Source organism: Capra hircus, chromosome 16 (genome assembly GCF_001704415.2).
Source record: "Capra hircus breed San Clemente chromosome 16, ASM170441v1, whole genome shotgun sequence".
Taxonomy (NCBI): domain Eukaryota; kingdom Metazoa; phylum Chordata; class Mammalia; order Artiodactyla; family Bovidae; genus Capra; species Capra hircus.
The window spans coordinates 70,115,313-70,130,955 of NC_030823.1; the positions used below are offsets into that span (position 1 = coordinate 70,115,313).

Consider the following 15,643-nt stretch of genomic DNA (forward strand, 5'->3'; position numbering starts at 1 on the left):
ACGCTCAAATTCATGTCCATTCAGTCACTGATGCTATCTAACCATTTCATCCTCTGACACCCTCTTCTCTTGCTCTCATTCTTTCCTAGCATCAGGGTCTTTTCCAACAAGTTGGCTTTTCGCATCAGGTGGCCAAAGGATTGAAGTTTCAGATTCAGCAACAATCCTTCCAATGAATATTGAGGGTTGATTTTCTTTAGGATTGACTGGTTTCATCTCCCTGCAGTCCAAGGGACTCTCGAGAGTCTTCTTCAGCACCACAATCTGAAAGCATCAGTTCTTTGGCTCAGCTTTCTTTATGGTCCAACTCTCACATCCATACATGATTACTGATAAAACCATAGCTTTGATTATATGGACCTTTGTCAGCAAAGTGACGTCTATGCTTTTTAATATGCTGTCTACGTTGGTCACAGCTTTCCTTCCAAGGAACAAGTATCTTTTAATTTCATGGCTGCAATCACTGTCCTCAGTGATTCTAGAATCCAAGGAAAGAAAATCGATCACTCCTTCCACTTTTTCTCCTTCATTTGCCATGAAGCGGACTGGATGCCATGATCTGAGTTTTTAGAATGTTGAGTTTTAAGCCAGCTTTGTCACTCTCCTCTTTCACCCTTATCAAGAGGCTCTTTAGTTGCTCTTCACTTTCTGCCATCAGAGTGGTATCATCTACATCTCTGAGGTTGCTGCTATTCTCCTGGCAATCTTGATTGCAGCTTGTGATTTATCTAGCATGGCATTTCACATGATGCACTCCACATATAAGTAAAATAAGCAGGGTAACAATATATAGCCTTGTCATACTCCTGCCCCAATTTTGAATCAGTCAGGTCTTACCTCCTGGTTTGTACTGATCTAGTATTCCTATCTCTTAGAATTTTCTAGTTTGTTGTGATCCACAAGTCAAAAGCTTTAATATAGTCAATGAAGCAGAAGTAGATGTTTCACTGGAACTTCCTTGCTTTTTCCATAATGCAACCAGTGTTGGCAATTTGATCTCTGGTTCCTCTGACTTTTCTGAACACAGCTAGTACCTCTGGAAGTTTTCAGTTCATGTACTGCTGAAGCCTACCTGGAAGGATTTTGAGCATAACCTTGCTAGCATGTAAAATGAACACAGTTGTATGGTAATTTGAACATTCTTTAGCACTGACCTTCTTAGCGATTGAAATGGAAAATGACCTTTTCCAGTCCTGTGGCCACTGCTGAGTTTTCCAAATTTGCTGACACACTGAGTGTTGCACTTTAATAGCATCATCTTTTAGGATTTGAAATAGCTCAGCTGGAATTCTGTCACCTCCACTAGCTTTATTTACAGTGATGCTTCCTAAGGTCCACTTGACTTCACAGGAAGTCCAGCTCCAGGTGATGACCATACCACTGTGATTATCTGGGTTATTAAGACTTTTTTGTATTCAGTTCAGTTCAGTTGCTCAGTCATGTCCGACTCTTTGTGACCCCATGAACCACAGCATGCCAGGCCTCCCCGCCCATCACCAACTCCCAGAGCTGACCCAAACCCATGACCATCGAGTCAGTGATGCCATCCAACCATCTCATCCCGTCGTCCCCTTCTCCTCCTGCCTTCAATCTTTCCCAGCATCAGGGTCTTTTCAAATGAGTCAGCTCTTCGCATCAGGTGGCCAAAGTACTGGAATTTCAGCTTCAACATCAGTCCTTCCAATGAATATTTAGGACTGATTTCCTTTAGGATGGACTGGTTGGATCTCCTTTGCAGTCCAAGGGCTCTCAAGAGTCTTCTCCAACACCACAGTTCAAAAGCATCAATTCTTCGCCATTCAGCTTTCTGCATAGTCCAACTCTCACATCCATATGTGGCCAATGGGAAAACCATAGCCTTGACTAGACGGACCTTTGTTGTCAAAGTAATGTCTCTGCCTTTTAACATGCTGTCTAGGTTGGTCATAACTTTCCTTCCAAGGAGTAACTGTCTTTTAATTTCATGGCTGCAATCACCATCTGCAGTGATTTTGTACAGTTCTTGCCACCTCTTCTTAATTTCTTCTGCTTCCGTTAGGTCCTCACCATGTCTGTCCTTTATCATGTCCATCTTTGCATGGGATGTTCTCTTGATATCTCCAGTTTTCTTGAAGCGATCTCTAGTCTTTCCCAAGTTCAGTTCAGTTCAGTTCAGTCGCTCAGTCATGTCCGACTCTTTGTGACCCCATGAACTGCAGCACATCAGGCCTCCCTGTCCATCACCAACTCCTGGAGTTCACTCAAACTCACGTCCATCGAGTCGGTGATGCCATCAGCCATCTTAGCCTCTGTCGTCCCCTTCTCCTCCTGCCCACAATCCCTCCCAGCATCAGAGTCTTTTCCAATGACTCAGCTCTTCGCATGAGGTAGCCAAAGTAATGGAGTTTCAGCTTTAGCATCATTCCTTCCAAAGAACACCCAGGGCTGATCTCCTTTAGAAAGGACTGGTTGGATCTCCTTGCAGTCCAAGGGACTCTCAAGAGTCTTCTCCAACACCACAGTTCAAAAGCATCAATTCTTCAGTGCCCAGCTTTCTTCATAGTCCAACGCTCACATCCATACATGACCACTGGATAAACTATAGCCTTGACTAGACAGACCTCTGTTGGCAAAATAACGTCTCTGCTTTTGAATATGCTATCTAGGTTGGTCATAACTTTCTTTCCAAGGAGTAAGCCTCTTTTAATTTCATGGCTGCAGTCATCATCTACAGTGATTTTGGAGCCCAAAAAAATAATGTTTGACACTGTTTCCCCATCCATTTGCCATAAAGTGATGGGACCAGATGCCATGATCTTAGTTTTCTAAATGTTGAGCTTTAAGCCAACTTTTCCACTCTCCTCTGTCACTTTCATCAAGAGGCTTTTTAGTTCCTCTTCACTTTCTGCCATAAGGGTAGTGTCACCTCTTTAAGGTCAGCAGAACTTTGCCTTATGCCTAAAAGATACTTGTTCAATATAAATATTTTAAAGCAATGTTTTCCCACATTAAGTATAAAAACTTTAACTTTTTGAAAGAAAAATTGTCGTTAATCCTAAAATGTTCTTAACTCTCAGTAAAGATTTTGCTGCAGTTAACAGTTATTGACAGAAAGGCAGCCCACCATTTACTTTCAGTCTGGTCCCTAAACAAACTTAATCAAAAGTGAGTATCACTGAGAATTTATTCAAATAGTAATTTCCTTGTGGTGGTGATTTAGTCACTAAGTCGTGTCTGACTCTTGAGATGCCTTGGACTGTAGCCTGCCAGGCTCCTTTGTCCATGATTCTCTAGGCAACACTGGTGTGGGTTGCCATTTCCTTCTTCAGGGGATCCTTCCAACCAGGAATCAAACTCAGGTCTCCTGCATTTCAGGCAAATTCTTTACCCACTGAGCTATGCGGGAAAGCCTAATTTCCTCATTGAGGCTTTATGAATTAAAAATATTAAAACAGATATTTTAGATCTTGACTTACCTTTGATGCACTTCTTTCTACTGCTTTGTGATTCGGTGTTATACAACCTAACAAAGCCTTCTTCATTGGCAACTGCTAGTATATGCTCCATATTGGGAGCTACGTAAGAAATAAAGAATAAAATAAAGAGTAAGAACAAATGTTAAAGCTGAGTTTAAAGCTATATATGTATAAACAACATAATATCGATTAACTGAAAACTAAAAGGTAAACACAAGGAACCCGTTCGGAAAGAGGCAAGACAATTCTGCCCGTATAACATCTGGTACAGTAGAGGTTTTTCTGAGTTAAAGATGGCTTAAAATTTGCCATAATATCTAATTTAGTAAGTGACTAAAAACCACCAATCTTCAGATAATCTCTTATTTAAAGGGGAGCTGAATCAAGAGTGATACTTGAACAAAACAAGAGTGATACTGGCCAATGGCAAAAAAAAAAAAGAGGGGGGGCATATGACATAGGCCTCCAGCAGGCTAACCCTATTAAATTAATATCCCTTTTCCGCTTTACTTTTCCTCTGTTAAACTTTTAACAGCAGGGACAAGCACTTCTACTTCTGTGATATGTTCCCCAATGCACTGCAGAGGAGACAGATTCAATGAGATCAACATGATGGCTGAACCTTTGTAACCCTTTCCCAATATCAGATAAAAACAAACTAAAAATGATGCTATAAGAATCGTATGGTTTAGCAGAAATATATAGTTATGCACAGAGATTAAAGTAGATTTTATAAATGAGAAGAGAGGAGATATTAGAAAAACTCTACCATCTAATATACTTTTTGTTAAAAGAGACAGCTTAGGATAATTTCCCTCTAAAGAGTGAACCAGATCATTTCTGACCAACCTTGCTTATTCAGTAATTCTCTTACCAGAAGAGAAGGTGCATCCAAAAGGAGGAACTGGGGTTCCTGTTTCTCCATACGAAGTATGCTCATCATTATAGCTGCACTGATAGCCAGTGAGCAGGGACTGTAGCGGGTACTGTGAAGACCATCCTAAAGGAAGACAAAATTCCTTATAGATTCCAATATATCATCACATTTCAGTACTTCTAACAAATGCAGAGGCAAAAATTCACTTTTAAAAGTTTCATATATTTTACTATAGATCTATTCACTATCCATGGCCCTCTGGAATACAGTTTCAGATATTTTCCTAAGTGGTCCTAAGGAAAAAATGAAAGAGCACTTCTCAACTTCTGGTGAGATACAGCTTTGGGCTTACCATCAAAAATGAAGACTCTTGCTAAACGTATTTAGCACAGAAAGACACTAGTGGCCTTTATATGTTACTCCTTCCCCCATCCTTTGGTGACAATCACGAAAAATAACCACAAAGATTACCACAGCCATTCTTATCAAGTAAAATTCTAAGTTTCTAGAGTTCAAATCATTACTGCAAACTTTAAGTTACTAGCAACATCACACATAATCTGATGGTCGGAGTCAAAGGAAATAACGTAAGGTTGGCCAAAAAGTTTGTTCAAGTTTCTGGTAAGGTGGTGTGGAAAAGTCAGAATGAACTTTTTGGTCAACCCACAACATCAAGCCACTAACATCAGTTCAGTTCAGTCGCAGTTGTGTCTGACTCTTTGCAAACCCATGGACTGCAGCACACCAAGCCTCCCTGACATCACCATCTCCTGGAGTTTACTCAAACTCATGTCCATTGAGTCAGTGATGCTGTCCAACCATCTCTGTCGTCCTCTTCTCTTCCCACCTTCAATCTTTCCCAGCATCAAGGTCTTTTCCAATGAGTCACCTCTTTACATTACGTGCCAAAGTAATGGAGTTTCAGCTTCAGCATCAGTCCTTCCAATGAATATTCAGGACTGATTTCCTTTAGGATTGACTGGTTGGATCTCCTTGTAGTCTAAGGGACTCTTAAGAGTCTTCTCCAACACCACAGTTCAAAAGCATCAATTCTTCAGTGCTCAGCTTTCTTTATAGTCCAACTCTCACATCCATACATGACCACTGGAAAAACCATAGCCTTGACTAGACGGACCTTTGTTGGCAATGTAATGTCTCTGCTTTTTAATATGTTGTCTAGGTTGGTCACAATTTTTCTTCCAAGGAGTAAACATCTTTTAATTTCATGGCTGCAGTCACCACCTGCAGTGATTTTGGAGCCCCCCAAAATAGTCTGTCACCGTTTCCCCATCAATTTGCCATGAAGTGATGGGACCAGATGCCATGATCTTAGTTTTCTAAATGTTGAATTTTAAGCCAGGTGTTTCACTCTCTTTTCACTTTTACCAAGAGGCTCTGTAGTTCTTCTTTGCTTTCTGTCATAAGGGTGCTGTGTCACCTGCATATCTGAGCTTATCGATATTGCTCTCAGCAATCTTGATTCCAGCTTGTGCTTCATCCAGTCCAGCATTTCTCATGATATACTCTGCATATAGGTTAAATAAGCAGGGTGACAATATGCAGCCTTGACGTACTCCTTTCCCAATGTGGAACCAGCCTGTTGTTCCATGTCCAGTTCTAACTGTTGCTTCTTGACCTGTACAGATTTCTCAGGAGGCAGGTCAGGTGGTCTGGTATTCCCATCTCTTTAAGAACTTTCCAGTCTGTTGTGATCCACATAGTCAAAAGCTTTGGCATAGTCAATAAAGCAGAAATAGATGTTTTTCTGAAACTCTTTCACTTTTCGATGATCCAATGGATGTTGGCAATTTGATCTCTGGTTCCTCTGCCTTTTCGAAATCTAGCTTGGGCAACTGGAAGGTTCACGTACTGTTGAAGCCTGGCTTGGAGAATTTTGAGCATTACTTTGCTAGCATGTGAGATAAGTGTAATTCTGTGATAGTTTGAGCATTCTTTGGCATTGCCTTTCTTTGGGACTGAAATGAAAACTGACCTTTTCTAGTCCCATGGGCACTGCTGAGTTTTCCAAATTTGCTGGCATATTGAGCGCAGCACTTTCACAGCATCAGCTTTTAGGATTTGAAATAGCTCAACTGGAATTCCATCACCTCCACTAGCTTTGTTCATAGCGATGCTTCCTAAGGCCCACTTGACTTGGCATTCCAGGATGTCTGGCTCTAGGTGAGTGATCACACCACTGTGATTATCTGGGTCATGAAGATCTTTTTTGTATAGTTCTGTGTATTCTTACCACCTCTTCTTAATATCTTCTGCTTCTGTTAAGTTCATGCCAGTAACATATTCACAAGTAAATATTAGTTCTTATACTCTCTCTTTCCTTTCCAGCATTGAAATTCTAGGACTCCAAAACGTTAACGGGAACAAGTCATAGTATCTTAAAGTTTATCACAACAATTTTAAGCCCTGAATAGCAGTAGTAGGTAGGGTCTGGAAGTCTTTAAAGAAGGTGAAATCAAACACAAGTTTTGAAAGGAGAGTAAGTGCTCATTGAATATATGAAAGAGGAAGAAATTCAGAGTGGAGGGAAAGCTTACTCTGCTTGGGTCAGAGACCTGATGTGTACTATGGTCCTAAAATAGTAAACCATCTACAAGGTTTTGTTTTACCATTTTGCCATGTAGGTTAACATATTTTAAATATATAAAACATTCATTTAGTATACAGTTACTGACAACCAAATATAGTAAGCATTGGAGGAAACAATGAAGTTACAATCTAGAGAATTGTCTAAATAATTAAGAAACTCACTCATATTTTACAGTACTCTCAATTCTTACTTTTGGTGATATAAAATAAAAAATGTCATTTGGAGAAGACATCTTAGCCTAAATAATCTCACACAAATCTAGTTCTGCAGGTTCACAGAAATAACCTAAAGGAATACAAAGAAGGCAAAGAAATTCAACTCAGATTTAGTCATTACTCCTGGGGGCATTACCTTAAGGCCAGATATCATTGTAACTGCTACTGCTACTGCTAAGTCACTTCAGTCGTGTCCGACTCTGTGCGACCCTATAGATGGCAGCCCACCAGGCTCCCCTGTCCCTGGGATTCTCCAGGCAAGAACACTGGAGTGGGTTGCCATTTCCTTCTCCAATGCATGAAAGTGAAAAGTGAAAGGGAAGTCGCTCAGTCGTGTCCAACTCTTAGCGACCCCATGGACTGCAGCCTACCAGGCTCCTCTGCCCATGGGATTTTCCAGGCAAGAGTACTGGAGTGGGGTGCCATTGCCTTTAAAGACCACTAAAAGAATAATATGAATACAAAAATTAGTTATGTTGTAGAGTTCACAAATCTGCATCTACAGACAGAAAGGCAGTCCTTAAAATCCTCTGTTCTAAAACGATTTAGAAACGATCCTAAAACGATTTAAATCTATAAAACAGTTTTTTACAGAGTAAGATAGGGTGATCAAAAAAATGACTTTTCAAGCTTCAAGTCAAATTACATTAGGATAAATCTGTGGGAAAAATAAAGTGGAAATATATTCAAGGGAAAAAAACAACTATGTAGAATATCTAGCAGTTCATACTTTAAAAAATGGTTGATGTGATTATTAAATCATTACTATAGTATTTACAGTCTATTAGACACAGTTTAAAGACACAGCATTTTCATTTAAGAAGGTAAACACAATATGGTCAGAAATTATATATCCTTTGCATCTGTTTAAACTTTTAAAGAAAACTTCTGATCAATTTAAAAATACACAGAAGAGTAATCAGCTTTCATTTTAGAAAGATCATTGGCAGCAATATGGGAAATAAACTGGAATGAGGGAAACTAAGAGACCATTCAAGAGACTTGTTATAGTCCAGACAAGAAGGTATAAAGGCCCAACTGAGGGAAACAGAATGGTAAGCATAATATAGATCCAAAATATGTGAAGAGGCAAAACCAGCGAAGAAGACACAGAGAAGGAAGGATTCAGGAGATTTTAAGGGAACTTCTCGAAAGGGTATCTTGAGGAAAATGGAGGAATTCTGATTGACTTTCATGTTTCTGACTGTGAAGACCAGTTTAAAACAATGAGACCATTTCCTAAACTAGGTAATATAGCAGGTTAGAGAAAAAAGTGAGTTTGGTTTTGGTACATGAGTTTGAGATGTTTCTGGGACTGACCACCTGGATGAAGATGCTTATACACCTCTCATAGAAACAGATGTAAAGCGAATAGAAGGTTGCAGGTAATAGTGGAAGAAATCCTGGTTACAGCTATGATCACCCATGGGAGTTGGTAGAAACAGAAAAGGGGCCTAGGATAGATCATGGAAGGAGAAAGATGGTCCTACAAAGTTTGGCGCATGATATATAACAATGAATGAATTTCAGCGCCTAAACACAAAACAATGAATGAGTATTTGGGGGCTTGGTGTGGGCTGTTTCAAAACATACCATAACAGCATATTGATTATTTTGAATTGAAGTTGCTTGAGAAGCAGCTGATGCAAGAAGGAAACCCTAACCTTCCTGTCTCCCTGAAAGGCAGGAAATAAATCTCTCCTATGAAAGGTGCACTCCTTGCAACTGGAGGTATAAGGTCACCCTTATCCACAGAGAGGAAATTCAGAGCCAAGAAGGCTGTGTAAACAAACCTTGTAACTTCTTTTAATTTACTACCTCAAGCCCAAACTCTGTTTAGATTCCTTACTAATTACGTATCCCAAACTTAAGTTCTTTGTCCTGTCAATTCCTCACAAATTTGTTGCCTTTTCTGGGGTCTGAAAAGTATAAAAGCTGCCTGCTTTGGCCACTTCTTAGATACCATTTCTATGAGATCTCCATGCACATGAATTAAAATTTGTTTTTCTCCTGCTAATCTCTTGTGTCTATTTTGTTATTAGTCCAGCCATATATACTCAATCAACGTAGAGGGGGAAATTTACCCTTTCCGGAAAAATATTTACGAATCAGAGATAAAGTTGACAGACAGAATGTAGAGTTAAGAGAAGAATCTGTTTCAAATGAAAGACTACATAGTTTGCTCCAGGTCACACAGACAAGCAAGGAGTGGAGGTGAAATTAGGAAGACAGAGCTCTTAACTACCATGCTATACTGACATTCATGACACAAAGGATATAGAAGTAAAGCAAGGTCGCAGCAGAGACAGAAAGGAGAGGCTTTTAGAGTATAATTTAAAAGACTGTCTAAGAGATAAGGATGGTAGAGTTTTAGACTGGAGGAAGGAAGCTGATGAGCTACTCACCAATCTTCTCAATATCTTTTTTCAAGACCTATGCCTTAAATATAAAAAGCTCACTTCTCACATTTTCTGTTTTCCACACGGGTTTCAAGGGGAAAGAAGACCTTGTTCATCTTTAAATGAATGAGATTTCATTTGCAGCCAACCTTAGTCTGGGTGGTAACTCCCTTATCAAAAACTTACCAGAAAGTTTCAGGTTGATGACACTCTGCCAATGTTTTAACCTAAGGAACTTCAAGAACTGGAAAGAATAAATTGGAAGCCTATATACTAACATGGAAGTATTTCCAAGTTCTATCGTAAAAGTAAAGAGATAAAACATTTTAATCCCATTTCCATAAATAACAATACTTCCTACTTCTGGCATTGAAAAACATTTTGGAATAAAATACTTCAATCTATTAATAGTGGTCATTTGTGGGAAATGTGCTTACGGGCATTTTTCACGGTATTACTACGAATTTTTATACCCTTGAATTAATCAGGAAGAAAAAATTCTGACCATGCTAGAAGCAGATGTTCTGTTCTCCCTGCCTGACTGAGTTCTTTTTAAGAGCCGATCCTATTCTCTGGTGTATATAGCAAACGATAGGGCTCACTAAGTTTCCACTACAAATGAATGAATTAATCAATGCGTACGATCCTTGACGATCTCACACAGAGGTTCGTTCAGAAAGCCAAACACTCTCAAATGCACGCGTCTTCCAGTTAACGTGCAAAACAGACATAAACCGTAATGGAGGTCAGTTAACTCAACGTCCCTCCCTCCCTCAGCCTACACGACTAAAAAAAGCCTCGATTACGACGAAAAGTATCTCGAGGGCACTAAAGTGCGGCTTTCTTCAGTATTCCTACCTAGTACGAACTCATTCTGGCTGGGGGAGAACTCGGCGGCTGGGAAACTGAACTGAAATCGGCATTGGTCCGAGGAGTTGTTCTGGGGGAGGTGAATCCCGCCGGCAAGAAACAGCGGTTAGGGCCGTTACTCACCATTTCTCGGGACGCCAAACTGGGGCTGGCGGAGCACCGAATTGAAGAGCATCTGGGACGGAGGAAAACGCTCAACTGAGGAAAAAGCCGTGGAAATGCCTCCAGATTCAGCAGAAACTGTATCCTGCGCCCCTTAGACCACGACTAAGTTATTGCCTCCAACTCCCGCCACTGTAAGCCCCGGTCACCAAACTCCCCGCCAAACTGACGTCACGCCCTCTGATTGGCTCTCGGAGCGGCGTCCGGGCGCGTACGAGTCACTTCCCCCTTCGAAGCCCCGCCTCCTTCTCGCCCAGCCGCGGGAACCTAGCGTTCCAGAGCTCCCTGAGCGCCTGCGCGGGGGGCCGCAGGGGCGCTGGCGAACGGCAGGGAGCCCAGGGCGCATGCGTAACACGGCTTGACAGAGCGCGGAGGAAAAATCCGCGAGAAGGTGGTGGAAGAAGATGGCGGTGGTGGGGCCGAGTTTGCAATCTCTATGAATAGGCTAATCGAGTAACTGTATGGGTCATGGCGTCAAACTCAACTAAGTCTTTTCTGGCAGATGCCGGCTATGGCGAACAGGAGCTGGATGCTAACTCTGCCCTTATGGAGTTAGACAAAGGTATTTCGAAAGAGCGGGCTGCGCGTGTGTGGGGGCAAGTGGCGCCACCAGGCGGTGGTAGCGGCGCGAGAAGCTGGGGAGGCGCATGCGCGGTGCTTCCTGGGCGGGGCGGGGTCGGGCGCCTTTGCCTTTGGTGAGCCCAGGGCTTTCGCGGCTTTGGGAGGTTGACCGAAAACGGAAGCGTTGCTTGATTGGCCTTGTACAGCTGAAAAAGTAGAGAGCTCCCGCTAAAGGCTCGCTTGGACCACTTGAGGGCACAGCCCCGCGATTTTCCACGCAGTTTCTAAAAGTGCTGTATTGAAATTATGAAATTATTTTTCAGTATGTGCAGTTGAGACCAGGTCTTCACCAAGACTGCTGCTTCTTGCACCGACTTTACAGCGATTCATTTAATTTCTGTAATTCTTACCTGCCGGTTACTAGGCAGGTCAAAAATAGGGCCAAGACATCCGAAAAGCATAGCCCCTATTCATTCTCTGCTTTCCTGATAGCTCAGCTGGTATAGAATCCGCCTGCAATGCAAGGTTCGATTCCTGGGTCCGGAACATCCGCTGGAGAAGGGATAGGCTACCCACGCTAGTATTCTTGGGCTTCGCTTGTTGGGCAAGCTTAGTGTAATTAAAGCAGTGTACTTTAAGGGCAGGGTCAGATCAATGGAAAGATTAGAGAATCCGGACTTACTTGGGAACTTGTGTATGATTGATGATTTTCTCACTATATTTCCTATATTTGGTAGTTTTGAAGGGGGTATTTGAAGCCTATCAATAAAGTAGTGTTACTTCTTAGAAACTACAATTAAGTCCTAAAAATACAATAAATGAGACATCATATATCCTATTTCATCCATTAAGATACATATTTTTTCACATATTAACATCTCTGAAACAGAGTCATCTTAAAAACCTGTAAAATAAAGTCTTAGTTATTATTTAATTGGGCTTCCTTTGTGGCTCAGCTGATAAAGAATCTGCCTACAATGCGGGGGACTTGGGTTGGATCCCTGGGTTGGGAAGCTACCCGTTCCACTATTCTGGCCTGAAGAATTCCCTGGAGTGTGTATAGTCCTTGGGGATGCAAAGAGGCGGATACGACTGAGCGACTTTCACACACATTCTCTGCGAATGAGTTCAATTTCCTTATGGCAATGAAGGGATGGGACAGGCTTGGTGTAGTAGTAGAAGCTTTGGATAGACTTGAGTTGAATTCTAGTTTCGCTAGTTTTATGATCATGGACATGTCATTTAACCAAACCTAATCTTGTTTTTTTTCTCTGCAAAATGAGTAAAATACCATTGAGCTGGCAAAATGGTTGTAAATATTAAGTGATGTAATAGTATGCAAAAAAGTCCTTATTAAATGCAGAAGAGATTTGCCTTATCTTTTAGAGAGGGATTTGGAAGGCAAGGGCAGGTATTTCTTAGTAGAGAACTCAAAGTATTACAGTGACTCTCTTGTTTCAGTGTACTTGTTATTTTTATTGAATGGGGGAAACATCACTTGGTATACAGTTAATTAACTGTAGCCAGTGGGTAATATGTTAAGAACTGGACTAGCAGTTAGAAGGATTTTTAAGTCCACTTGGAGCCACTTCCCAGCCCTCTGACTTGGACACTTTGTTAACTTTTCTGGGACTTCAATTTTTTTTTTACCTTGTAGACATTTAAAGTGCAGTTGGTCCAGATAAGAGTTTCTCAGACTTAAAAGCAAACAAACAAACTTTTAACTTCCTTTGATCAACATGAAAATTTCATAACACTCCAATGAGATATTCCTTTGGTTGAGTCATAGTAGTGCAAGTCCATCATCCAAGAAAATGATGTTGAGCTTTGCTTTCTCTTAAGAAAAACTATAGGGCTTTTTCCTTCTGAAATAGAAAATCATAATATCAGATGTGTTTTTTAAACACTGCATAACCTTTTCCTCCCCATTCTGTTAATTCCTTCCTTATTCCCCGATAAGAGTTGCAGGTCTACATGTCTAATATTTCTACTAAATCTCTAAAGAGATTTTCTACCACTGTGGTCTGGGTGGACTCATCCCATAATGACGGTAGAGCAGTAGTGTAGAACAGCATTGGGATGGGACTCTGAAGAAATGAGAGCTCTAGAATTATTTGATTCCTAAAAACTTGCAGTTGGGGTAAGAAAAAAATGTAACACAATTTTTCCTTCCCAAAAGTTGAAATAGGAATATTTTAGACCTGTAAGAAGTGTATAGATGGTTATTGAGTGTTTACCTATAAACCAGGTGTCAGTCCTAGATCATGTTTAATCCTCCCAGCGGCACCTTGGGTGATGTAAGATGTTATTCTATTCCATAACATCTTACAGAAGAACGCAAAGTAACTTTTTGACCAACCCAGTTATTTTACAGGTGGAAGTTGGTCTGGGGTTGCTTGAATACATGGTGCCACACAGATAGCAGCGAGGCTACTGCTGTAGAGAGGAGGTGATTGTAATAATCCAGGGAGAAGAGAAGAGTGGCTTGGGCCAGGTTACAGTGAAGCTGTGTGAAGTGCTGAGATTATGTATGTATTTTGAAGGTAGGGCCAACAAGATTGGCTAATGAATTAGTTGAGGATGTGAGAATAAGAGGTCAGGAGAAACTCAGAGGTTTCTTGGGTTTTTTTGGTCAGAGCTATTGGAAGTATATATGGTCATTTACCGAGTGGATGAAAATCAGATCACTGTGGGACTATTGAATTTGAGCTATCGCTTAGACATTCGAATGGAGATGTTGGGTAGGCAGTTAGATATAAGATGTGATAGTTGAAGTCCATAATAGAAAAGTATCTGTAGCACGAGTGTCAAGAAACCCACTTGGGAAATATTGCCATTTTATAACCTGTTATATGGTTATGACTGTTGTACTTTGTTCTGAGCATTTTGAGCAAGCATGGACGTAAGGTGTTTATTTCTGATCTCTCTAGGAATAAATGGATGGTCTTTTAAAGCTGATTGAATGTCTGTTTAGGATGTAGTTAGTAACACAGGAAAATAATCATTCATATAATAGTCATTAATTCATTTAATAAATATTTACTAATCACCTGCACTGTATTAGGCACTTAAACTTGGAGCTGTATTAGTGAACAAAACAGCTTTAAGAACCTCACCTGAGGGAGGGAGGTTCAAGGAAGGGACATAGACTATGGCTAATTCATGTTAATATGTGGCAGAAATCAAACCAGTATTGTAAAGCAATTATCTTTCAATTAAAAATAAATAAGTTTTTTAAAAAAAAGACCAAAAAGTGGGCAGTGGCCTAATTCCTGGAAATCTCCCCTCCCCCCAAATAGTTGGACTAATCCTCCCACTCATTAGCCTACGAAATTATCCGGCCCAGAAAAACTAACCATGGCCACATTTCAAGACCACAGCACTTGCCCTCTGTCGTGGCCCACACTGTATCTATGGAGTGTGTTTCTCTTTGAATTAATCTACTTCTTACCTATGGGAAAAAAAAAAAAAAAAAGCTCACCTAAGGAATCAGACAGGACTAGATTAAATATGGCCTTGTTAGGACAAGAAGTTTGGATTTTATGAGAAGACATTGAGAAGTTTTTAAGTAGAGGACTGACATGGATTGGTTTACATTTTTGAGGATGACTTTCGCTCCTATGTCGAGGTCTTTTTGCCTTCCCCTTTTTAAAGTTTTAAGCTGATAACCATGCTGCCTGAGCTATGAAGACAAAGCAAACAGAGTTAAGTGTTAAATCAAGTACAACTTACGTATATTGGACATTTCGTAATACAGCACATCATTTCTATAGTATAGGCATTACAAAGGACATACTTCACATAATTTATTCAGTTAGTGTAACTTTTTCACTAAACATTGTCAGTCTAAAGATTTTTAAGTCAGCTGATGGGAAGTGTCCCGATGATTTAGGAAAAGGTACGCAAGATCTCCACCCTGGGTGGAAAGGAGAAGCTACTGTAGAAGACACCACTCAGCCTGCCTGCTTTCTGTGAGGTTGGTCTTGGGAGGGATGAGATCAAAGAGCAATGGAGAAGAGAGCAGTTTGCCTTTCCTGTGCCTGGGCGATGAGAAAGGAGGACGTGCAGGGGTTGGAGTTGCTGGCCGAGGTGCTGGTGAACTTAATGCTGCATGGAAAACCTGACGGTATGTTCAGTGAAGAAATTGATATGGATGCCGTCAATCAGGACAACTGTCTTGTCTCCCTTATTTTTCCCTTAGATGCTATCACGTCACCTATGTTGGCAAACATCTGAATTCTCAGATTGAAGAAGAGCACAGGTTGCTTTTACACTGTCCGTATTGGCACAGATGTAGTTGGCATGATAAATAAATGTGAGGCCTTGCAAGTATCCTCATATCCCCTTCCAAAGAGGGAGATCTCTGCAGCCAAGATTGTACCAAGTGACTTAATTCTGTGCCATAAGTGATTCAGAAATGGACATGTGATCCACACTGAGTCAAATTCTTTCTCTTTAAGAATCTGTACTACCAGACCAAACTTAGTGTTGAGAGG

At 40.8% G+C, this 15,643-nt stretch overlaps 2 protein-coding genes across 2 annotated transcripts in view; one reads left to right on the top strand and one right to left on the bottom strand.

Moving 5' to 3' along the window:
* The window catches only part of DTL (denticleless E3 ubiquitin protein ligase homolog), a 51,418-nt gene extending 40,484 nt beyond the window's left edge, over positions 1 to 10,934 (bottom strand). The window contains exons 1-3 of the mRNA XM_005691016.3: positions 10,548 to 10,934; positions 4,330 to 4,455; positions 3,456 to 3,554 (exon numbers count right to left, since the gene is read on the bottom strand). Coding sequence (XP_005691073.1) covers positions 3,456 to 3,554; positions 4,330 to 4,455; positions 10,548 to 10,599 — 277 coding nt within the window. The 5' untranslated portion in view covers positions 10,600 to 10,934. The remainder of the gene's footprint in view (positions 1 to 3,455; positions 3,555 to 4,329; positions 4,456 to 10,547) is intronic.
* Positions 10,832 to 15,643, top strand: part of INTS7 (integrator complex subunit 7) — a 79,710-nt gene continuing 74,898 nt past the window's right edge. The window contains exon 1 of the mRNA XM_005691017.3: positions 10,832 to 11,148. Coding sequence (XP_005691074.2) covers positions 11,055 to 11,148 — 94 coding nt within the window. The 5' untranslated portion in view covers positions 10,832 to 11,054. The remainder of the gene's footprint in view (positions 11,149 to 15,643) is intronic.